General features: G+C 35.9%; 1 protein-coding gene across 2 annotated transcripts in view; it reads right to left on the bottom strand.

Moving 5' to 3' along the window:
* Positions 1–26,586, bottom strand: part of BZW2 (basic leucine zipper and W2 domains 2) — a 92,730-nt gene that overhangs the window by 32,387 nt on the left and 33,757 nt on the right. For both annotated transcript variants that reach the window (XM_006880263.1, XM_006880264.1), the window contains exons 3-6: positions 22,228–22,404; positions 7,937–8,040; positions 3,311–3,376; positions 555–690 (exon numbers count right to left, since the gene is read on the bottom strand). In XM_006880263.1, coding sequence (XP_006880325.1) covers positions 555–690; positions 3,311–3,376; positions 7,937–8,040; positions 22,228–22,404 — 483 coding nt within the window. The remainder of the gene's footprint in view (positions 1–554; positions 691–3,310; positions 3,377–7,936; positions 8,041–22,227; positions 22,405–26,586) is intronic.

The following is a 26,586-nucleotide window of genomic DNA, read 5'->3' as shown; positions in this document are numbered from 1 at the left end:
ACTGACTAGTTGGTGCCCAGGGAGAAATACGTAAAGATTTCGAGCCTTGACAACCCTATGTGACAGTTTTACCTCTGTCTCATAGGTTGTTATGGAGCTCAGGTGGTGTAGTCCCTGGGGAGTCTCACTGCCCACCGAAAGGCTGTGCCTATCTGACAGTTCAAATCCATCAGCAGCTTGAAGGCAGAAAGATGGCAAAATTTACAGCTTCAGAAACTCAATAGAGAGGGAGCTATGACTTGGTTCCATGACAATGAGTTTGAGGTGTCCTTTTTAAAAATAGAGCTGCTGCAATTTACCGCCTCTGAAAACCTACTGGAGGGTCAACTATGAGTTGCAATCTACTTGATGCCAGTAGGTTTGGATATTTTAATCATAAATTTGTACACTCATTTATTATTTGGAGGAATATCTATACATATAGACATATGTTCCATCTCATGTGGTGAATGGAGGGTAGTAGAAAATTGTTTAAAGCTCCCAGTATTTTTCTGCGTATAGGTCTGCTTTTTTGTTCCATGTGACAGCAGAGGAAAAGCCTGGTGGGTCATTACCTTCTTTGACTAAGCTGTCGGTGAAGAGACTGGTGAGAATTGTGGCAGGGAGGGTGCCGTTGCCCAGCAGGATCCCTGACAACATTGCCAACTTCGTCTGCTCTGTTTCAGAAAAGGCTTTAAGGAAGAGGAGAAGCTGTGGGTCAAACAAAAGAAACCATGTCTATAAAGCAAAGACTAAAGTAGGAAAATATAAACAATGGTCTTCCACGGCTAGATGGCACACAACGCGTAGAGGATATGCAAAGCATACTTAATAGTCACTGAAAACGCAGAGAGTGCTGTTTACGAACTGGACACCAAGACACACTAACTTATCAAACAGGATTCCTTTCTTTGAAGCTCTTATACTTTTTAATGTTACTTTCAATCCATCTATAGACAATATGCATGGGTAAGAAAAATTTGGAGATTTGGAGAACAATATGAAGAGATTACATATCATTTCCATTAGACTATGGAATAAAAAAATTCATATGATAAGTAAGTTTTGAAAATATATTGTCTTTCATGTTTTCTTCACTTCTTGGGGTAACCTACTTGCTGTATCTATGTATTTGCTTTGGTGAAGAGTAGAATTTTCATAGAGGGAAAGGAAAAGAAAACCAGGAAATAGTGGAAGTTTTTGATGTCTGGTATATATTTTTCCAAGTTCACAAAATACAAGTCTTCAAAGGAAGATGACTGTTAAGTGTGTGTATGGGGGGAGGATTTTTAGGTTCTTAATATTTTCTTTAAAATATCAAACCACTGAGACTCACAGCTTACTAATATGTCTGATGATGAGAAAATGGAAATACAAGGTAAAAAGAAGTTTCAACCAAAGAATATCAGGATATAGGAAGCTTTCTGATTTGAGGCAGGAAGAGCAGTTTTGGAAGGGATGCCAATGCTCCCTGAGTTCTCAGTAGTCTCATTCCCTGGGCTTCAATTACACCAACTCCACTGCCATGGATTCTTGGCTGGGGGGGGGGGGGTCACATTCTACTCCCACTTTGAATTCTAAGAATAACTGAACAATGCTTTGCCCCTGCACCCCCCCCCCAATAGTCCTTCACCTTGTACTTTGACCACATTGGAAAAAAAACAACCTTGACTCATTGTCATCAAGTCAGAATTCATTCATGGCTGCGTCTCTAGCAAGTTTTCAGTAACTAAATGAGCGAGGAGATTGCCCACCTTTATTCCCCTGAGAAGCTGGTAGATTTGAACCGACTACCTTTAAGGTTGGCAGCACAACTCCTTACTCTCTAGGCCACCAGAGCTCCCTTTTGACTATATGACAACCATTTTCTCTGTTTTAGTAGTTTTTAGGCATGTTACAGAGATTCTCCAGGGACCACTGTCACTATTAGAACCACAGACTTTTTTAATACTTTGCACCAATGAAAAGTTACTGGCACCAATTCAAGCTTAAATGCTTTCATGTAAATGACATGATTCTTTCATTAATTCTCTGAGGTAGGCAGGGTAATATGAATTCATTATTCTCAGTAACTGAAGGGTTATTATGTTACAGAGAGAATTTGACTTTCCAAATATTTACATTATGAGTAAGTGGTAGAATTGGAATCAAACCATTTCACGTCTTCCAATTTATGCCTATGAATACCTCAAAGAACTAAAATGGAAGCTGTCGTCAAGTCTTGGATAGTGGAGGGGCTCAGAATATCAGAAGCTGGAGCTCTAGGGAGCACCAGAGTGGAAAAAATAACAGAAGTGCTGACATTTCATATTGGTCTGGTCTTTTCTCTGATTATAAAAGGAAAAGGATTCAAATGAAGACAGAATTGCCTCCAAAGTAAAATAACTTTAGCACTACATTTTAAAGCTTGTCAACTACTCACATTTACTACATAAACATACCTAAGGATGGGCAATCTCCTCCCATGCGATTAACTGCCTCTGAAAGCCTGTTACGTGGTCAGCTACGAGTGGATTCCAACTCAACAGCACTCAACAACAATCATAACAAAATGGAGACACAAGTGGTGTCATTATTTTAAAAGTAATTTAGATATTGCTCGGTCACATTGCTTAACATGGTATAAGATGCGGCACTATAATGCAGTAAAGCAGCCAAGTGTTTAAACCATTTTGCCACCAGGGCCTCTGCCTAAAGGCCAGTTACTATGTTAAGCACTCTAGATCTCATTTATCTCCATAACAACCATAAAGTAAGTGCTCTTCCTATAGCTTATTTTATAGAGAAGAAAAACCTGAGATTTCAATCCAGACATTCTCTTTCCACAGATGCACTTTTATCCTCTTGGCTAAATGGCGTTTTTAGAAATGAAATGAACTTTATGATTATGTGCTATGCTATGCTTTTCTTTTTTTTAAGTTTTTTTTTTTTATGCTATGCTTTTTCACTTGCTTTATTTAATCACCATATTGTGATTTTTTTCCTTCGCTTTACTTATGTTTCTTGAATAACTCTAGGCAAAGAAGTCAGAGTTTATGTTCTATAAAAATATTTCTACTGAACAAAAGTTTGTTTTGCACTAACTAGAAGTATAAAAGTTACAGATAGCCCCATATTCCTATTAGCAATTGAAACAGAAGCTAGACTCAACAGTACCTACTAACAAACAACAACTCTAACAGAATTATTATTAGCTAATAATCCACCATACTTGTGCAGCACGCATTTATTATATTGTGGCACTTAAAGGCTATTAGCATGCCTGTGATTTTTTTAATTCCCCTCCATTCCATCATTCGAAACAGACAAGGCATTATATAGGCTTTTTTACCTTTTTCATTTCATCCTCAAATGCTTTTTCCAAATACTTATATCTCCTGATGAGTTTATTGAAGACCTAAACAATAAGGGGGGGGAAAATCATTCTTTATTTACACAAACAATTTAAAAATACATAGAAGGCAACATGGAAAGTTTCCAAAATCATGTATTTGTAATAATAAAAGCGTGAGTTAAATGTGTACAAACTGCGAGAGAAGCATTCCAAAGGAATGAATGTGATCAAGTGGAAAACAAAAAAAAAAACACCCCAGGATCTCAAAACCAAGTAATTCATGATTATAACAGAAAGAAAAAGATCCCTAATAAAATAAAATGAAGGTAAGTTTAAAATTGTCAGATATAGAAACTTAAGATAATGGAAATGAAGAAGACTTAAAATGTAATTGCATAAATACGCAGGGAATGGCATGATCAAGAAGAAAGCAGAGGTAAGGAGAGCTCACACCTAGATGGACGTGAATAGGTTTTCAGCAGATGTTGGGGGTGGGAGGAGTATCATTGAGGAGCAATAAAGGCAGACTGTCTACCTTCTTCCCCCTCAATGTGTTGTCAGAACCCTGAGCAGATGGAGAGGTAGGATGAAGAGAAAGGGAGGGAACAGTGAGGATTTGATGAGACAATTGCAATAAATAGCAGTGATCAGTTGCAATTAATGTTAAAAAGCCAAAATGGATGATTGAAAACTAATTTTAAAAAGTGTTGGATAAATTTGGGTTATTTGGCAAGTTGAATTATTTAAATTACAATTTTTGTCTATTGATCATTTTAGTAGCTTATGGACATGTTCTGTATCTAGTTCCTCTTTAAGCCCCATGATATACTCTCACCTACTCTCTTATTCATCAATGATTAACCAACTCTAGCAATAGCTACATATGAAACCAAGAGGTATTATGTTATAAAAGTATTCTCAAATAAATCAGCAGTTTATATAAAATAAGTCATGACCAAATGCTCTGTTCTAGTCAATTTCTTTCTTTTTCTCTGCCCTTCAAATTGATCATGTTTTTCTGTCAGTCTTTTTACCTATTAAGGTTTACACATAAGTTAAGACAATGTAACGGGATATTTCAAATCATGTTAAAGACAGAGAATTTAATGAAACTGTAGAAGCTACGCAAGAATGTAGCAAGGACACTGATCAATGGGAAGCTGGCAGGGACAAAAAAAATTCTTTTAAAGATTGTGTTCAGAAAGTCAGATGTGAATACAAAGTATTCACTGCATTGTTTTAAAATTTTGTTGGAAGTTTATGTAAACATTTGAATATGATTCCTTCGTTGTTATATAAATTAATTAGTTCAAGATTAAACTATCTTCAAAATGTTTATTTATTTGTATGTAATTTTGGTTTTCTGTTGTAAATTAATTCAATGTAAGTAGCCTAGTTTTAAAACAAATCACCTTTCAATACACATCATGTATAAACTATCGCTTATGGCTGATCAGTTTTTTTTTTCTGATTGCATAGCATCTGGATGTGTTGAGCGTGCATGGTATACACTCAAACAAGGGTGGTCATGCGGTCTGCTGTAACTTCTGTTCTGTTTTGGGATCAGAACTAATCAAAATAGATGCAAACTCTTTTCTGAAAAGCTATTAAGTGTTCTACAAAGTTACCTCCTGTTCTCAATGGGATAGCAGAAGCATTTAGTTCCACCAATAGAAGATTTTGGGATCCCTGGTAACTACTATTTAAAGGCTATAACTATCATCCTCTAGCTACATGTTAGCGCCTACAAACATTTTTCAGGGAAAATAATCATATTCACCTTTAAGAAACTCTATTTCCTAAAGTCTAAAGGAAATTAGTTGCCTGATATAGGTTAAATGTTTCAGCTCTTTAAAACTCTTATTATTTGGCCCAGGCATATCATAAGCCAATGTTGACAAATCAATTCTGACTCAGAGGGACTCTATTGGACAGCACAGAATTAATTGCCCTCTGTGGTTTCCAAGGCTGTAACATTTACGAAAGCAGACTGCTTTGTCTTTCTTCTGTGGAGTGGTTGCTGAGTTCAGACTTGACCACCTTTTCTTTAGCAGCCTTGTGTTTTACCCACTGTATGCTTAAAAAGTCTTCAATATCTCAATATTTTTAAAATCTCATTTTAAGTTCTAATAGTAATACTAAACTATTACTTCTTAGAAGAAAAAGTCCCAGAAGAATAGATTGGATTCATATGAGGAATACAACCAGACTGTTGTATTTGCTTATTTAATAGACAAAAGTGGAACATTTTCAAAGTCCATTAATTGACTTGAGTATATTTACTTTAGCATTCCTCTTCTTAAAGCATTTGTAGCCTTTTCCATGCACAGTGGAAGTAAACATTTATAGAGGATGAGTTAAGAGCTATAGTCTCTTTTGCTAATCATTGTCTTTTGCTCTACTTCATTAAAAAAAAATTTAGACAGCTCTTAAATAAAAAAGCAAAATAAGTATCTTTGATAAAGTAGCGTAATTAAAACTATTTTTTCAAAGCTTAAATTCTTAATGGCCACATATCCCAAATTATTTGGCTCAAGATATCTTATACATTTAGTAACCCAAATAAAGGTATGATTTCTTACCTCTGAAATTCGGCCACTGAGTTGCAATTAATTCCTATAGCCTTTTCATCTGACATACTGAAACAGTTAACAAGAAGACTTATTGATGCAGGACTTACCCTAATTGTTTAGTTGGGGAGAAAAAAAAAACACCCAACAAACTGTCTTGTAAATAGAATCAATGACAGAATTGGAACAGAAACAAGCTAACTGGGAGCTCATTGTCCATGATTTATTTATGACCACTTTCATAAATCCATTGTCCTACTATATAATCCTATCACTTCCTGTGCTATATAAGGGCCTATGATATCTGAGCTTTTTTATCTGTCCAGTGTTTATAAAATGAGAGTTCATAATTTTAATCCAAATGTCCCTAGTTACTAATGGATTTGAACCTATCTTTGTATGTTTAATGAGGATTTGTGTTTATTCTTCTTTGAGATGCCCGTGTCTTTTCCTAACAGGAAAAAAAAAAGATTTTGTTGTTGTTGTTGAACAAAGTCACAGCAAAAGAAATATCAGTTTAACAGTTTGTATATGTTCCATTTAATCTTTCTAATTACATGTCACTAAATGTGAAAAAGAAGCTCTGGTGGCTTAGTGGTAAGGAGTTGCGTGGTTAAGCCAAAGATGTGAGGTTTGAATCCATCAGCTGCTCCATGGGAGAAAGATGGACAGTGTCTTCCCATGCAATTAACTGCCTTTGAAAAACCATTGGAGGATCAGCTATAGGTCAGTTTCAACTCGACAGCACACAACAACAGCAAATGTAAAAAGGTGGTGTACAAAAGATCCTCACTAATCTTTCAAGTTGCTATTGTCAGTTTGATTCTATATAGAGCATAATGCTTAAGGAAGACACTTATTTTCACTAGGTAAGCTAAACTATTGTTTGGTTTTAAGACTTCATGGGGAGAGGGGGATATTCTTGGCTTAAGGTGTAAAGATTATCTCAGGGTAACAGTTCAAGGGATTTATCAACATTCTGAGGAATACTCCAGGAAACCTGGGTCTAATAGGAGTAGAAATTCTAGTTTGTATTTCCTTCTTTTTGATCAGGATTCTTCTATAGAAGTTTTGATTAAAACATTCAGTACTGGTAGGCAGGCACCATCAATTCTGGTGTCATGAGAAAGGAGACAGTTGTTTCTGGTGATAATTAGCAACACATTCCATATCCACCTCCTATTCCTAAATCTTTTCCTTCCTCAGTTGCTCAAGGTGTATAGAGGTCAATTGCTACCTTGGGTGGTAGCTTGTGAGCTTTTAAGCTTTTCTCCCACTTTTTTAATTGCAAGATTTTTCTCCATTGCCTTCAAGTCAAAATTGACCCTCCAGTGAGCTTTTTTCTTAGGCTATTATGCTTTCTTTTCAAATGCTAGATAGCAGTCTATTTATAGACTAGATTGAATCTTATTAGTCTACTACTGAAGAGTTTAAGAACACCTGGTGGTGCAGTGCTTAAGCATGGAGCTGTAGGTGGCACAGGATCTGGCTTTTTGACTAACTGTTCAAAGGGTTGCTATTACTTTCTATGAAGTTGACACCAAAAACGAAGAAGAAAGCACCAACCCCTCTCAAAACTGAAGCCAAATCAAAAGTGTTAAAGGCCAAGAAGGCAGTTCTGAAGGGCATCCACAGCCACAAAAAGATCTTCATGTTACCCACCTTCTAGTGACCTAAGATGCTGAAACTGCGAAGGCAGCTCAAATACCCCTAGGAGAGTGCCCCCAGCAGAAACAAGCTTGAAAAACATCTACAGAACTATCTAATGCTTCTACACTTGTGTCACATTATCAAATTCCGTGGAGAACCAGCTCATAGCTCACTCTACTGAGTTTTCAGAGGCTGTAAATAGCACGGGAGTTGAAGGACCATCTTTCTCCTGTGGGGCTGCTGGTGGATTTGAATTGTGTGCCTTTGGGTTGGCAGAAAAATTTCTTACCCCCAGCCCATCAGAGTTCCCACTATTAAGTAGAGAGTCTCTCACCTTTTCCTTAAATCTCGTTCAAATGCTTTCCTTCTAATACAATGGCACCCCCTCACTTATAGTCCCTACCTGAGCATAGTTTCGGATGGTTTCATGATCTTCATTTGCTGAAAACACACAGTGGTTGGTCATCTTGGTCTTGTCACCATCATCTATGCGTGTTCCACCAGGGGCTAGAAAGGAAAAGTAAATTGCGATAAAGATAATGTTGAAATGAGAGGTAAATTTGAAGAAAATGAGATCTTGCATATCAAATCAATGAAAGTAAATGTAAAATCTAAGAGTTACATCTAACTTCACAGAATTATGCATATATACAAATAAACTCGTTATATGTTTATTTATGCTTCTGTTAGAATATCACACTGCTGCTCATTCCATGTTATATTCCTACCCCACTATACATAATTGTGTTTCCATATCTTCACACTAAAGCCTAGCAATATAAGAGGAATTGAGGATCAGCTGACTAGTTTATCTTTTTATGTTCGGCAAAATGGCTACTCATAGTCAAGTAAAAATATTAATAATATTATTAAAAGTAATAACAACCAACCTTGGGATTGCAAAAGAGTTCAGTCAATAAGTGGCATATGTAAAAATAATCAAGTAAGGAAGGAAGACCCCTCAAGCTAAGTTAGCCTAATGGTCAAATTTCCTTCTTACCTCTAAATTGGATCATATCCAATGTTTATTCTTAACAATGAAAGCTTCAGAATAACCTACATGCAGTGAATTAATTTCCAATGTAATTCCTGATTCTTCCACACATCAGGACATGATTTTCTTTCCAAGTTTGATAACATTTCAGTGGACTCCAGCATATCAATTTTTAGACTGACAAGGTTTGGCTTTTCTCACCACCTGAATATAGTAGAACTGGTATTTCTAATTAGTTAGGTATTAATTAATATGATTACCTTCCTCACCAATCCACTTATCTATTCGGTATTGAGTATGCATTGATTTTTCACCATTTTATTTCATCAACCCAAAGGCTGTACTGTGTAGGAGAGAATTTTATTCTCTCTCATCTTTCCATGTCTCCTTAGCCTACATAATATGATGGAATAAAGAGAATAAAAGAATTCCTTTTCCTGTGACTCAACTTTCTATACTCACAAGACTCTTGAGGGCTCCTACAGTAAGCTTTAATGGTGACACTGAAAGCACTGGTTGCTTAGAAGAGGGAGTCAGAACACTAGATATTTTTGTTTTCTGGCTCTACTTAACTGTATTTACAGTAGAAGTTTGGATCAGGCCAAGTTAAATCTGTATCTTTCATATATTAAACAAACAATTGTTGAATATACACTTTTTTCTGAATAATCTAGCAATCAAAGATACAACAATAATAAAAACTGAAAAAGGCAGATAGTATCTACTTATCAGCTACTTTTGATATTCTTTTTTTAATTTATAAAGATTTAAATTACAACTCCAGGTGTTTAGATTAAAAGGGCTAAGAATAGCCAACATTTTCAGTAGACACACAGATAAGAAAATTCAACTGAGTTATACTTTCCTTAGCTTATTATCTCCTCCATGGACTTCAGACTCCAGCATACAGTTTAAAGTAAATTAGGTTTTAGAAGTCAGCTCTTCAGGGGTCTATTTCACTTGATTAATTTATGCACAGCATTTAATTAGCCCTTGGTCATGAATACAACCACCTGGAACAAAATTTTATTAAGATAATCTTCTTAAAACTCTAGGCTAATGATTTCTGTCTGATAAATACATTTTGAAATTGCATTCTTTTAAAACTGGAAACACTTGTTACATAACACTAATGATTTTTCTATAGATTGCTTTTTAAGAAGTCTTTTGTATTTCTTTTAAATTTCTTCCATTTAGAAATCGACCTAACAGTACTCTTTTTAGTTTGCTTATTTTAATTCATATACATTGTGTTTCCTTCATGTAGTTTGTTTTATACAATTACTCACATACATTATGTTGTTGTTGTTGTTATGTGCCATCGAGTTGCTTGCGACTCATAGCGACCCTATGTACAACAGCCCTAAACTCTGCTCTGTCCTGTGCCAATCGCACTGTCTCTGACACTCCCATCCTGATTATCCCAGTCACTGAATCAATATAATGTATATGTACTATGTATGTATGTACATATACATTATACTTTATATAATTATTTTCTATTGATCTGTGCCTATTATTACTTTGTCTCTTCAAGTTCCCATTACATATTTCCTATTTCTTCACCTCCTAGATACTCCTTAACCTCTGCTGTCTTAGTGATTTTCCCCATTCCCTGTCCTCCTTTGAATATTTTGCTGTTATCCTCCTCTTTTCACTGTGGCCTTATGCAGCATTTGTCCTTATGTGACTGAGTTACTTTATTCAGCATAAGACTCTCTAGAATCTCTCATGTTATTTCCCCAAAATCATTGTTCCTTAGTGCTGTATGTTCCACTGTGTGAATGTACCACAGTTTCTCAATCCATTATTTGCTGACTGGTATATGGGCTGTTTCCATTTTCTTGCTATTGTCAATAATGCTTTTATGAACACAAGTGTACATATCTCCATTCATGTCTAAAGTCTATTTTTTGGGGGTATATTCCTAGCAGTGGAATACCTGGGTCATATAGGACATCAAACTAACGGCCTTCGTTATACCATTTGATAATCCCATTAGCAGTGCCTGAGAGTTCTAAAATCTCCACATCCTCTCCAACATTTACTGTTTGCTGTGGTGTTAAACTTTGCTACTACTGCTACTGTGAAACGGTATTCCATTGTTGTTTTGATTTACATCTCTCTGATTGCCAGTGATTTTGCCAGACACATTTTTTTTTACATGTATGTTGGCCATCCAAATGTCTTCCTTTGTGAGTAGGTCATCACTCTATATCTTGTGGAGGTCTTGTAGTATTTTGTAAACTTTAGATATGAGATCCTTGTCGGAAATGTCATTGTCAAATATTTCCCAGTCTGTGGACTTTCTTTAAATCCTATTGAAGAAAGGCTTTGATGCACACAGTGATTTGATTTTAGGATTATTTATCAATTTTATCCCCTTCTGGTTGTGTAGTTTTTTTGCTGTTTGTAGAACTATTTATGCTGTAGACGAGGGCTTCCAAATTTGCTCCCATATTGTCTAATATGATATTAATGGTTTTAGGTTTTACCCCCAGGTTTCTGGTCCACTTTGAGTTGTTATGTGTGTTGAGTATGACTTGCAGTTGCTGTTTCAGTTTTCTTCAAACAGATGTCCAGTTTTGCTAGCACCATTTGTTAAAGAGACTGTTATTTCCCCATTTAATGGGTTTTGTTTCCTTGTCAATGATCAGTTAATCATAAGTAGATGGTTTGATTTCTAGTTCTTTGATTCTATTCCACTGGTCTATGTATATGTCTATTGTTGTACCAATACTATGCTATTTTGATGACTAAGGTCATGTATAAGGTTTTAAGGTCAGGGATTGAGATGCCTCCTATGTAATTTTTCAGAAGAGTTTTACTTATTCTGTGTCTCTTTTCCAATTGAAATGAGAAATTGTCTTCTCTATCTCCTTGAAGAGTGAATTTGGTATCTGTATTGGGATTGCATTAAACCTGTAGATTGCTATTGATAGGTTTGTAATTTTCACAATGTTAAGACTTCCTAACCCATGCCAAGGAACATTTTTCCATTTTGTTTCTTGTAGTAATTTTTTAGATTTATTCCCAAGAATTTCATCTTGTGGTTGGCTATTATAAACAGTATTTCTTTTCTAGTTTTATTTTCTGTGTTTATTTTGTTGATATAGAGAAATCCAATTGATGCTTTTCTGTTGATCTTATATCCTGCAACTTTACCAAACCCATCTACTATTGAGTTTTTGGGGTTTTCTGAATACACCATCATACTGACTGCAACAGTTTCACCATCTCTTTGCCAATTTGAGTATTTCTTATTTTATTCTCTTGCCTTATTAACTTAGCTAGAACTTCAGATATAATATTGAGGAAGAGTCTGGTCCCTGTTTGCAAGGGGAGTGCCTTTAGTCTCTATCGAAAATGATTGGCTACTGGTTTCAGTTTTTTTTTTTAATGAGAAAGGTGTGTTAGATTTTGTCAAAGGTGTTTTCTGTATCATCTGAGAGGATCATGTAGTTCTTGTTCTTTGCTTTACTAATGTGGTGAATTACATCAATTGTTTTCCTTATGTTGAACCATCTTTGCATTCCTTTTATGAAACCCACTTGATCATGTTGTTTGATTTTTTTCCTTTAAATATACTGATGGATTCTATTGGCAGGATTTTTGCATCTGTGTTCATGAGAGATATGGGTCTATAGTGTTTTTTTTTTTTGGTGATGTCTTTGCCTGGTTTTGGCATTAGGGTTATGCTTGTTACATAGAATGAATAGGGAGTGTTCTTTTTTTCCCCTTTTTCTATTTTGAAATAATTTAAATGATAGTTCATCTCAGAATGTTTGACAGAATTAGTCCCTAATCCACCAGATTCTCTGCTGGAGAAGGAGGAGCAATCTCCTCCTGTACCAGTCAGATCTGATTTGACGGTACACACACACACAAAATAATAATAATAATAATAATAATAATAATAATAATAATAATAGTAATTAAAAAAAAGAATTAGTCCCTGCAGCCATTTGGATTAGGGAATTTTTTTGGTGGGGCTAGAGAGTCTTTCTATGCCCTGGTTAATTACTTTTATGACGGGTCTGTTCAAGTGTCCTACATTTGTCTGTGTCAATCTAGGTAGGGTGTGGGTTTCTAGGAATTCATCCATTTCCTCTGGGTTTTCAAATTTATTGGAATTTTATTTATTATATAATCATCTATAATTTTCATTTGAACTGGTTCTATTGAGATATCATTTCTTAATGGGTTTAATTTCTTATTGGAGTTATTTGTATCTTGCCTTTTGTTAAGATTGCCAATGGTTTGTCTGTTTTGTTATTCCTTTCAAAGAACCAGCTCCTGATCTTATTGATAGTTTCAGTTGTTTCTCCATTTCCTATCCTATTGATTTCAGCCTTGTGCTGAAGTTTCCTTTCTTCTAGAGGCTGTGGGATTAGTTTGTTGTTCTTGTTCTATTTGCTGGAAGTGCTGAGTAGTTAATATTGCTCCATTCTTTTTTTTTTTTTTTTATGTTTGCTCACTGCTATGAACTGACCCCTGAGGACTGCCTTAGCTGTAATCAAGGTTTTGATGTGTTGTATTTTCATTAATTTAAAAGAACTTTTCATTTTATTTTTTATTTTGTCTATAACTTAGCAGTGCTCAAACAAGGTATTATTAAGCTTCCACATGGGTGTTCTCTTTTCATTTATCATCCTGTTAATTTATAGTTTTACGTTTTTATTTCAAAATTGAAATGCAATTTGACTTTTTTAACATTAATATTTTCACTTGGGTTATACCCTGGATGAAAACAAGTGGAGGGAAAAAAAACCCCCAAACAAACCCCAAATCCCCATCATCACTTAACATGGGAAGAGTGCATGTTATATCTGTAATCTGAATGCACTTCTGTTTTGGTAGAGATATTAACATAAAGACTTGCATTAAAAGTCATGGTAGACTCCATTAATTAGATGGCATTTTCAGCAATACTGCTCACTAACTTGTAACTAAAAACATAGTGAAAACAAACATGACTCAAAAGCTGCTATTTTTAATCACTTTGCTTATTTTGTCTCCTACTAACTCCCCTATCTTTAAATGTTGATAGATTAAGGACTATGCAAAAAATTTTAAATTGTATGTTATATAAAGAAGGCCATTCATGTCAGTCAATAAAAACATTAATTTAAAACCCCAATACATAATTGGAAGGCTATAATCTTAAGAAAGAGATTAGAAATTAGCATGGCTATATGCCTAAACTGTAACTGTAAGGATAAAAGGAGTTATTCAATTTCATTCATTAAAGTAAAGATATTTTAATGAGTTCCTAGCTCTTTGGAGTTTAAAACAATAAATACCCCTTTTCCATGAAACTTAAGAATTTATGACAATGATCATTAACTCCACTTCCACTTAAGCACACTAGGGGAAATTGAAATAAAATTTAAAAAAAAAAATACCAGTGCTTAGGCTGACCTCTGGAGAATCTGATATAATTGGTCTTGGGTGAGAGTCAAGCATTAACATTTCTCAAAGTTCCCTAGGTATTTCTAATGTGCAGCTAGGAAAAATAAACACTGTTTAAAAGATGATATGGAAAAGTAAACCGGCAAAACAAAAACAGCATGATTATATGAAATAGAAAAGTATATGGTACTTGGGAGTCTCAGGTAAGGGAAGGCATAAATCAAACTTGGGTTTTAGAAGACTCTTCCCCAATGGTTGATATGAAAACTGAATTCTAAAGGACTAACAAGAGTTAACCTGGAAAAGAAGACAAATAAAGGGCATTCTGGGTAAAGGAAACAATTTATAGAAAGATTGTGAGAGTCAAAGTATATTTAAGTCCATTTAGGGAATCATAGAAGTTCAGAAGAGTTAACAGCAAAGCAAAATCAAAAGCAGGGGGCCACTTTAGAGGCTTCTGCAATACTCCAGGGAGAGATAAAAGAATTGACAGGATCTGGGAGTTTATCTGACATAAATAAGTAGGGAAATCAAGACATTAGGGCTGGGGCCCAGAGTGGAAAGCAGTGGCTGATGGTGCCACTCACTGAGATGGGACACTGAATAGGAAAAGTGTGGACAAGGACACATTTTTTGTTTTAGATACACTGGGTTTGAAGTACTGACAAGACTTGAGAGTTTAAAATTTATGTGTGATAAAGACTTAATCTTTAATATATGGTCTATACCTGGTAGCTAAAGCCAGGCATATTAATGACAAAGCTTGGCATGGAAAAAAGAGAGTGAGATCTCGTAACTCTTTTTTAATTTATTTTGTTATTTTGTTTTGGTTTATTTGGGGGACCTTCTATGCTACAGTTATTTTGTTTCCCAAGCTCAATCAGAAGAAGAAATAACTGTTATGCCATGTATGTGTCACTTTTGAAGACACGAACTGATTGTGTCTTTACTGTATTTTAGAAGGAGTTATTAAAAACTTTGTATAAGAAATTCTCAAGACATAAAGATTAAAAAAAAAAGAAGAAAGAACTGGAAATGGTCAAAGGAAATGTGTCTAAGCAGTAAATATGAGCAGAGTTAGCACAAATTTAAGGTAACAGAATGGTTGGTTCTATGCATATTACTTATCTCCTAGATGGCAAAACATTCAATGCCCATTTACTTTCCCTTTTATGACACTCTAACATTCCCATCTATCTTCACATTGTTTTTCTAGCAGTTCAATATTTAATAATATGCTCTGCTAGAGATTATGAACAAATAGCCACTGAACATCCTTGCATCAAAATGACAGCTGAGATAACCAATGATGTGCAGTTATACAACATGTAATTGGCCATGAGTTAGGGACTAACCAATGGCAGCTGATGAGACAGATCTAAGAATGAGTGAGAGGGGAAAAGGGGGTTGTTGGTTGCTATTGAGCGGCTTCTGGGCCATGCCAACCCCACACGTGTAGGCAGAACTTCACTCCGTAAGCTCTTAAGACTCACTCTTTAGAAGCACATTGCTTTTTCCAGCATGGGTCTGAACTGCCAACATATTGGCTCGTAGTCAAGGGCTTAACCATTTGTACCACCCAAGATGCTGGACTCCTAAAGTGACTTTTCAAAACTAGTTTTAAATTGTATTTCATTCTTTTTAAACCTTTTGGTTGGCTTTAGGGGTAAGTTTACATGACAAAGTAGTTTTCCCAACCAATTTTCAGCACCATTTGTTTTGTGACACTGTTGCAATCCTTGTCATGTGTGAGCACTCCCAGTTTCCTTTTGGCTTCCCCATTCCTATTACTCCATTTCTCTGTCCAGCCTCTTCCTCTTATCTTTCAGGCAGATGTTATCCTGTTAGTCTTTCAGAGTCACTTTCTCTGAGAGGCACATTCTTGCAGTTGTTTGTTTTCTAGTCTGGTCTATTACCAGACTAGGGAGCTTTGGTGGCCTATTCTGCAATGTGTTATGTTGCTAACTAAAAGGCCCTACATCTGAAAATATGAGCAGGTCCATTGGAGAAAGACAAACGGTCTCCTCTCATTTGAGATTTACAGCCTTTGAAACCCATGGAAGATCTCTGCGAGTCAGAGTTGACTCAATGGTAATGAATTTGAAGGTCTTTAAAAATCAGTATTTTTCTGGAAAGTGGCCTGTGGCAGTGTCTTGAGTTTCAAGTTAGAAGGTTTTTTCAGGGCAAGTCTCAGAGGTTCCTCTAGTCCTTTTATGAGCAGTAAGGCTGGGTGTTTGGGCTTTGAATTGTGTTTCACTCCCCACTCCACCCCCAATTCTAACACAGACCTTCTATTGTGGTCTCAGTGACAATAGTCAGTTGTAGCAGGCAGGCATCATCTGCTTCTCTTGGTCTCAGGTTAGAGAAGGGCGTGGTTCCTGTGAGTCATTAGTCCCCTGGACTAAGTGCTTTGAATTTTCATTTTCCTTTGCTCTCCTATGCTCCACGGAGGAAGAGACCAATAGCAGCTTCTTCTATGGCAGCTCTAAAGATTTTAATGCCTTAGACACTACTCACTATACTAAAATGTAGAACATTACCTTTATGAACTGTGACTCGCCAATTGACTTCGATGTCCTCTGATGTTACAGTCCTCAGCCTTCAGGCCTAGTGGTTCTGTTTCAATGTCTCCATTGATTATGACTCATAGTGGCTCTATGAACAACTGATCAAATCCTTGCCCTGTCCCGCACCATCCTCCTAATCTTTCCCATGCTCAAGCCTACTAGTGCAGCCAGTTTGTAAATACGCAAATAGAAATATTCACTAATGCGCACGCACACGCGTATTCTGGCGTCTGACCCCACCTGCATCTACTTACCATACTTATTTCTCTAGGTATTTACTCATAAATCACTGTTAGTTATTAAAGCTGTCACATGACTGAATATGCCATGCGTTTTCCTTTAACTTGGTGATACTGTACTAACTTCCTGTGGGGTTGGTATTGCCTTTTCTTTACTAAAATTGACTCTTGTCTACTGTTTAGTTGTTATTACTGTTAGGTACCATTTTTTTAGGATGAGTTTTTTTTGTAATTAAAAAAAATTTATTATTGATTTCGATGAAAATTTACAGAGACTTTGGGTCTCCATTCATTCATTGTTGCACTTTTCTCCCCTCCCAACCCTCCTCCCTCTTGGAAAAGTAAAAAAAAAAAAATTCTTTCATTGTTTTACAAACCTCCCCCAGGTACACTCCACTATGCAGCCTTCACTCTGGACTCCTGTCATGACAAAAATACCTAATCACACGTCCCTCTTAAACAGTTTTCTCCCTTATCTGTTTCAATGCAGTATACATTATTGAACCCATCTTTCTCAGTCTCCCTCCAACCCCGATGTCAGTCCTGTTTTACAACAGTGTCATCAAGCAGTATTTGTCCTTTTGTGACTGACATACTTCACTCAGCATAATTAATGTACTTCAGGGTCACCCATTTGGAATAATATTGGATGAGTTCCTGGTTTTTCAATGCAGTGTAGTATTCTGTTGTGTGAATATATCAGAGCTTCTCTAACCATTCGTTTGTTGATGGGCACTTAGGTTGTTTTCAACTCCTTGCTATTGTGAACAAAGCTGCAATAAACATGGGTATGGATATATCTGCTTGGATGGTGGTTATAGTCTCTTTAGGGTATATTCCCAGTAGTGGAATTGCTGGGTCAAATGGTATCTCTATTTGCAACTTTCTGAGAAAGCGCCATACTGCCTTCCACAGTGGTTGCACCATTTTACACTCCCATCAACAGTGAATAAGGGTTCCAGTTTCTCCACAACCTCGCCAGCATTTGTTGCTTGCTGTTCTGTTAAATTTTGCTATTCTGACTGGGGTGAGATGATATCTCATAGCTGTTTTAATTTGCATCTCTCTTAGAGCTAAGGATTTTGAATATTTCTTCTTGTGCTTGTTAGCCATCTTAATGTCTTCTTTGGCGAAGTATCGGTTCGTATCCTATGTCCATTTTTCTATTGGATTATTTACCTTTATCTTGTTGTGGTGCTCAAGGTTTTATAAATTCTGGGTCTAAGTCCCTTATCTGATATGTCATTACCAAATACTTTTTCCCAGTCTGTGGCTTCCCTTTTTACCCGGTTGGAGAAGTTTTTGGATGTGCATAGGGATTTGATTCTTAGAAGATCCCATTCATCTACTTTATCTTCTCCTGGTTGTAGGTTTTTCAGGATACTTGGAAGACTGTTTATGTTGTGGATTAGAACCTGTAGCATTCTTCCAAGCTTTTCTTTAATGAAGCTTATAGTCCTTGGTTTTAGTCCTAGGTCCATGATCCACCATGAGTTGGTTTTTGTATATGGAGTGAGGTGTGGATCTTGTTTGAGTCTTTTGCAGATACTTTTTCAATTTTGCCAACACCATTTGTTAATATGGCTGTCGTTTCCCCACTTCACTGATTTCATCTCCTTGTCAAAAATCAGTTGACCATAGATAGATGGGCTGATTTTGGGTTCTCAATTCTATTCCATTGATCCATGTGTCTGTCATTGTACCAGTACCATGCTGTCTTAACCACCACGGCAGTGTAGTAGGATTTGAAATCAGGGAGTGAGATGCCGCCTACCTTTCTTCTATTTTTAAGGAATGCTTTGCTTATTTGGGGCTTCTTTCCATTCCGAATGAAAGTGGAGATTGCCTTTTCCATCTCCTTGAAGAATGGGATTGGTATTTGTATTGGGATTGCATTAAACGTGTAAATTGCCTTTGGTAATATTGCCATTTTCACAATATTGAGGCTTCCTATCCATGAGCAAGGGATATTCTTCCACTTCTCCAGGTCTTTTTTTGTTTCTTGTAGTAATGTTATGTAATTTTCTTTGACTATATCCTTTGTGCTTCTGGTTAAATTTACTCCCAAATATTTAACCTTGTGATTAGCTATTGTGAATGGTAATGTTTTTCTTATTTCCGGCTCTGGATTCTCTTTGTCACTGTAGAGAAATCCAACTGATTTTTGTACGTTGATCTTGTATCCTGCTACTTTGCTGAATTGGTCCACTGTGTCCAATAGTTTTCTTGCTGAGTTTTTAGGGTTTTCTAAGTATACTATCATATCATCTGCATAGAGAGATAATTTTACCTCCTCTTTGCCAATTTGGATACCTTTTATTCCCTTCTCTTGTCTTACTGTTATCGCTAAGAGCTCCAAAAGAATATTAAATAAGAGAGGGGATAGTGGGCATCCTTGCCTAGTTTCTGTTCTTAAAGGGAATGCCTTTAATCTCTCTCCATTGAGAACAATGTTGGCTCTCAGGTTTGCATAAATACATTTTACTATGTTGAAGAAATTCCCCTCTAATCCTATTTTGTTGAGTGGTTTAATCAAGTTGGATTTTGTCAAAGGCCTTTTCTGCATCAAATGATAGGATCACGTGGTGCTTGTTCTTTGCTTTGTTAATATGATGAATTACATTAATTGTTTTCCTTATGTTGAACCATCCTTGCATACCTGTTATGAATCCCACTTGGTCATGGTGAATTATTTCTTTGATGTATTATTTATTGGCCAGTATTTTATTCAGGATTTTTGCATCTATGTTCATGAGAGATATTGGCCTATAGTTTTCTATTTTGGTGGTGTCCTTTCCTGGCTTTGGTATCAAGGATATGTTTGCCTCATAGAATGAGTCTGGGAGAATTCCATCTTTTTCTAGTTTCTTAAATAATTTAGGTAGAATTGGTAATTCTCTGAATGTTTGATAAAATTCATTTGTAAAAATGAATGTTTGTAAAATTCACCTGGCCTAGGGCTTTTTTTGGTTGGATTTTTTTTGTAATTTTGACAATGATTTTTTTTGTAATTGAGATTACAACAGTTCATAGCAACTTTATAAACAGATCTGAACTGTCAGCTGCGCCATACTCACAATATCCGATATGCTAGAGTCCATTGTTTAATCACTGTGTCAATCCACCTCATTGTGGTTCTTCCTATTTTTCTCTTACCCTCTACCTTGACATAGGTAGAAATGTTATGATTTTCCAGCATGGTGTCCTTTTCCAAGGACAGACACTTCCTGATGAGCTCAAAATCCAGGAGACAAAGTTTCAACATCCTTGTCTTTAAGGAACATCTTGATGCATTTCTTCTAAAACAGATTTGTTTGTTCTTTTGGAAGTCCAAAGGATATTCAATACTCTCCTCAAACACCACAACTAAAAGGCATACATTTTTCTGTTATCTTTTTTCACTCTCTACCTTTCAGATGCATAGGAAGCAAGTAAAAAGACCAGAGCTTGGATCAGGTGCATCTTAATCTTTAAACCAGACATATTTGGTTTTTAGAATTTTGCACAAGTCCCGACAGCAGATTTTCCCAATGAAACATGTCTTTTCATTTTTTGACTGCTGCTACCATGTGTGTTGATTATAGATCTGAGTAAAAGAAAACCACTGACATGTTCAGTCTTTCTCCATCTATTACAATGTTGCTTTTTGTTCCAGTGGTGAGGATTTTTCTTTTTTTTTTTTATATTGACACATAATCCATACTGAAGGCTGTAGTCTTTGAACTTCTACAGCAAGTGTTTCAAGTGCTTTTCACCTTTAGCAAGCAAGGTTGTGTCATTTGCATAGTGGATGGTGTTGATGAGTCTTCCTACAATTTTGATGCCATATTTTTCTTTATATAGTTCAGTTTCTTGAATGATCTGTTCAGTTTAGTAGTTTTTATTATATACTGTCAAGTCTCATAGTGACCCTATGAACATGAGTTCTGAACCTTGCTCTATCTTGAGCCAACTCACCATCTCTGACATACCTGACCCCACAGCCATAGTCACTGTGTCAATCCATCTCATCCAAGGTCTTCCTCTTCTGCACTGACCCTCTCTTCTTCCAAGAATGATGCTTTTCTCCAACAATTGGTCCCTCCTGAAAACATGCCCAAAGTATGTGAGATGGAGTTTCAAAATCCCTGCCTCCAAGGAGCAATCTGGTTTCACCTTCTCTAGGACAGACCTGTTTGTTCTTTTGACAACTGATGGTATGTCCAATACTCTTCTCCAGCACAAAATTCAAAGGCATCAAATCTTCCTCTGTCATTCTTAGTTACTGTTCAGCTCTCAAATGTAAAGTAAACAATTAAGGCTTGGATCAGATGCACCTTGGTCTCTAGACTGACACCGTTGCTCTTTAGCACTCTGGAGAGGTCCCTGACAGCAGACCTTGTTAAAGTAATTGTCTTTTGATTTCTTGGTTGCTGATGCCAAGAGTTTTGATTGAACAACCATGCAAGATAAAATTATTAACAGTATAATCTTTTTTCCATGTATTATGATGCTGCCAAAGAGTCTTTTCTTGATGTGCAGGATACAAATTGAATAGTTATGGACAAAGGACATAACTCTGATGCACACTTTTCCTAATTTTAAATCATGCAGAGCTCCCTTGCTCTGTTTGAACAACAGCTTCTTAATCTATGTATAAGTTTAATCTGAGGACAATTAAGTGTTCTAGGATTCTCATTCTTTTTAAAGTTAGCTATAATTTGCTTTGATCCCCGCAGTCAGAAATCTTTGCATAATCAGTAAAACACAAGTAAATACCTTTCTGGTGTCCTCTGCTTTCAGCCAAGATCCAGCTGACATCAGTAACAACATCCATCATGTCGTGACCTCATCTGAATCCAGCTTAAATTTCTAGCAGTTCCCTATCAATATTATTCTACTAATTTCTAAATATTCATTGGGATTCTTTTACTTGCATATGATAATAATCATAATAATATTTTTGGTAATTTCCACATGTTTAAACTATAGTCCTTAGATAGTTTTTTTTATATTGATCAAATGGCATTAGTTTGGCCTTAGACATATCTCAAATTTTTTTTTTTCACCTGGCTACATTCTACTGGGGAAAAAAAAAGATTAAAAAAGTATTTATAGATTTTTGGGTTCATTATGGAAAGGTCTAAATACACATAAAATGATAGGAAAAAATACCTTTCACATCCACTTCAGATACTTTTAACAATTAAGGCTACATGGGAAAGTTGGCTTTAAATACAATAAAGGGGCCAACTGTTGTATAATCTAATACAAATTCTCAAAGCTGTGCCTTTATTTAGTAATACTCACTTCATAGACACATTAACAACATTTTAAGCTGTAATCTATTACAAAGCGAATGAGGCCCTTATTCTTATTTTCTCAATAAACTCTGATAACAAATGCACAGTTACAGAGATTTTAAACTGTCTAAATATCATAAAGAAATATTTTATTGGGATTTAATGTATATTGTAAGAAGATGCTATAACACATGGTTTACCAAGCATGCTGCCAGCCACCAGGATATCGAAGAGTGTGTCTGCATAGCGACGGTAATCTAATCTTGAGCCTGTGGAGTCTAAAAACTTGGCTACAGCTTCAAGGTCATCACCAGCCTCATTAAGCCCCTGGACGAGTGTATCCCTGAAGACTGTGGGTTCGAATTTCTCTTTTTCATCTAAAAGTTAAAAAAAAATTATAAAAGAATTTCTTTTTTAGACATCATACACTCCAATGAAACTTGCCATTCAAGGTCATAGCTTTTTCTATCAAATTTCCATGTTTTGAAAATTCTTGTTTAAAACATATTCAAGGAAATAATTTCTTTGTGCTTGTAAGTGTTACAAAAGTACGTTTTACTCAGTCAACAACATAATAAAATTTGTGACTGTTCCTAAGTACATTTATTAATTTATTTACCTTAGTCATCAAGAAAAAAAAGAGTTAAAGAATTAAACTTAAATTGTTTTCTATCCTAAGATAAAGAAAATGATTCAGGAGAATGGTTAAGTAATAAGTGAAGGCATATAAATACAAATAAAGATTAGGAGAGAAGGGTATTATCTCTTTTATAAAATAAATTATTTCAAGGTACTTATATATTTAGAATAAATCATGAGTCTACATCTGTATTTTATATACAAGGTCAGAACAGAGCTTCTCAAACTTTTTGGCCTCACGATTCCTTAACATTTTTAAAAAGTACTAATGATTACAAACAACTTTTTTTGTTTATGGAGATTATACATGAGGACATTTTATTAGAAATTAAAACAGAAAACAGAAGATAGATGGATTCACATCTGTTATTAAATGGCAAGAAGCCTCTGAAAAACTCCCTTGTAAGTGTATGAGTGATTATATGAAAAAGGCAAATAATATCTTAGTAGTAGTGTGAAAATAGTTTCAACTTGTGGATTCTCAGAAAAGGTGTCAGAATTCTAAAGGAAATGGGAGATGCTGCAGAAATCTGAAGACTATAAAGGTTTCCTATAGCTTTTTCACTCTCAATAAATATAGACAGATTACTACAGAGCAGTTGCTATTAAATACGACCAGTAGATTTCAATTCACAGTGACCCCAGGTACCACAGTAACCTGCCTACAGAGGTTTTCTCGGGAGCTCTGGTGGCCTAGTGGTAAGAATCTTCGCTGCAAACTGGGAAGAATGAGGTTCAAGTCAGCCAGCTGCTCTGTGGGAGAAGGATGGACAATCTCTTCCCTGAATGATAAGCGGCTTCTGAAAACCTACATTGAAAACATATGTTGGTTTTCACTTGATGATACACAACAATACAACAACAACAACAACAACAACAACAACAACATAACATAGGGGTTTTCTGGAGTGTGATCTTTATGGGATCAGATTGCTTGATCTTTCTCCTACAGAGCCACTAGGTAGATTTGAATTGTCAACTTTTCAATTAGCATATGAACCTTTGTGTTCCTTGCATTCCTTTTACCAAACAATTACAAAGGCATATGCTAAAAGTATAGTCAAAGGATTAAAGAGAACTGGATATACATGTGTGAAGTCAGAAATTTTGGCCTAGACGCTAGAGAAATTTCTTGTGGACAGGCAGTTTGGACCAGATATTGAAAAAAGAGCTCTGGGGGCTTTGTCTGTGGTGTTGTGCTGCTAACCTAAAGGCTGGTGTCTAATCCAACAGCACCTCTGTGGGAGAAAGATGGGTGCTTTCCTTTAATGAAGATTTACAGCCTAGGAAACACAATGGAGGGCCACTGTGAGTATGAACCAACCTGACTGCAGCAAGCTGTATTTGAGGGATGATACATAAGCAGATAACATACTAGAGGTCAGGCTAACCAGAACCATTGGATTAAAGGCAACATTTTCTCCCTAATAACAATGGATCTGAGTATAGGAAAGTGGACAAGGTATGAATCTAAAAATCTATCTTTAAAATAACTATCTTTAGAGATACAAGTGAAGATACTGAAATTCTATGTATGTGTGTGAGAAAGAGAATGAAAGAAAAGGCTTATAAACATTTTGTGAATAAAAAAAATAGCCTTAAAAATGAAAAATGTGATTAAAATGAAAAAATCAATAGAACAATGAAAAAGAAAGCTGAAAATGTCTTAGAAACTAATGTGAAAAAACTACAAAACTGGAGGAAAAAAGATAAGGAAAATAGCAACGTACTATCAAAAGGGAAAAAAAAGGAAATAAAATTATTTTTTAAAGTAAAAAAAGTTTCCCAGAACTGAAGGATATGAGTTGTCAAATAAAAAGCATCATCTTGGCACCTTGCACAATGAATGAAAGCGGATCCACAACAAGCACATTCATCAACATGAAACTTAGGAATACTGTAAACAAAGTAGCTATCTGCAGATTTCTGGGTCAAAGAGAATGTCACATATAGAGTATCAAGAAACAAATGGCATTGATGTGCTCCACAGAAATACCAGCAAATAGGAGAACTAACCTCAAAGTTCTAATGAAAAACAATTTCCAACCTAGAATTCTACAGTCCACCTGTAGAGAGTCAATGGTAAGAGAATGAATGTATGTTGAGATACTTAAAGCTTCAAAGTTCTGAAGGATATATTCCACTAAAAGGTGCAAAGAAAGACAGAAGAACATGAGAGAATGGGCTCTCCAGGACTGTGGTGAAAGAATGTCTTGGGTTGACAACTGTACAGCTAGCCTCATGAACAACCTGATTGTGAGAGAGTTCCTCAACATAATAATATAACATGATGTGATATATTAGAAGTCTTTCAAAATGGTAGAATTGCTATACTTTCTAAAGTGTACTAATACATTTACATGACAGTGAAAGTGAAAGGCTGATGGGTTTTAAATCAAGAACTGCCTTGTTGGATTCAGCTGGTGGATTCAAACCATGCAGAAGTTAATATATAGAAAAGACGTGAAATAGCCACATAAGAATATGTGTCAATATGAAAGTAAATATTCAAAGAATCAGCTATAAGTGTTAAAGGAGTTCTTCCGGGAAATGAAGACTGGTTGTTTTTTTTAAATTTTATACTGGTTTACTTATAAAGGTCGTATACATTGTTTTTCACAACAATATTCCCCATACCCCTCACCCACCCTCCCTACCCTCATCAAATTGTGTGACCCTATGGTTAACTCCTTCTTTCCCCCTCGGCCCAGGCTCATCCCTCGCCGCCCCCCCATACACGTTCTACAATATTGAAGACTGTAGTTATTAGCATGTATTTGCCAGGGATAGGGTTCTGAAGGCAGGAGGGGACAAATAAAGAAGGATGGATGGAAATGGGAGACATAGGATAGGGAGAATGTGAGATGTGTGTTTTATAATGTGGGGAGTGTAATCAGTGTTATGAAACAATAAAATATGTATGAATTGTAGGATGGATAACAAATTTGCTCTGCAAACTATTTTTTTAGATCAAAACCAAAAGTTGGTTTTTTTTAAAAAGATTACTGTTATAACAAGTCTAACATGAACTAATTAACTATTTAAACCATATGCATACAGAATTCTGATAAATTGAAAAACTATACTTAAAAACACAGATAGCAACTGGCAGGCTTGTAGTGATTGGTCATCTGAAGATGATTGAGGGGGTGGGCTGCAGGTAGTCAACACCACACCATCAGAACCAGAGCATTTCTAGTACCAGTCTGAGCCAAGCAGTGTGAGATAACATAAAGGCACACATAAATTAACTTGAACAGTATCTGACATGAGTAAAAGTCCCTTTGATGCCACACACGGAAAATGTTATCCATCCAAGAACATGCAAATGCTCGCTGCAGGAAAAATATAATTAGGGTCTTGTTGTGTCGTGGCGGAGGGAAAGGAGGATGGCTTTCTAGAGGAACAGATTGTACAGAACTAGAGGAGGGAGAAACTGGGCAGGAGAAGCTGTCTGGCAAGGCATGCCTGCTTCACCTCCTAAGTTTGGCCTACCAAAAGGGTGATTCTCCTTTTCCACATGGAGAAAGATGTTTTCTTTCCTTTAACATGAGGACACATGAGGAGTAAATAGACTGCAGTTGCTTATGAAATCTTGTGACCAGCTTCCAAAATCAATCAAGTTCATCCCAGAAATAGCACAAAGACACACTTTCCATGTTGACTAAAGTGGTGAACAGACTTAGGTGATGATTTTCAAATGACAAATTAAATTGAGGCAGTGGGAAATACAAGTTGGTAAATAAGATATTGATGCCAAGAATTCATTCAGGACTTTCTTTTGATATGAGACAATTTTTTAAAAAAAATCCATGTTTCTAAAAATCCTTCCTTCTATGATTATAATTTTCCAAAACAACTAAAAAACAGTAGTCAAAAGGAGGGGAAAAGCATATCACAGCCAAGGACTTCAACAAGGA

This window comes from Elephantulus edwardii, unplaced genomic scaffold, assembly GCF_000299155.1.
Source record: "Elephantulus edwardii isolate Elephantulus edwardi_28Jun2011 unplaced genomic scaffold, EleEdw1.0 scaffold00007, whole genome shotgun sequence".
Taxonomy (NCBI): domain Eukaryota; kingdom Metazoa; phylum Chordata; class Mammalia; order Macroscelidea; family Macroscelididae; genus Elephantulus; species Elephantulus edwardii.
The sequence above is the reverse complement of the archived record's forward strand: the minus strand, read 5'-3'. Positions and strand labels throughout refer to the sequence as shown.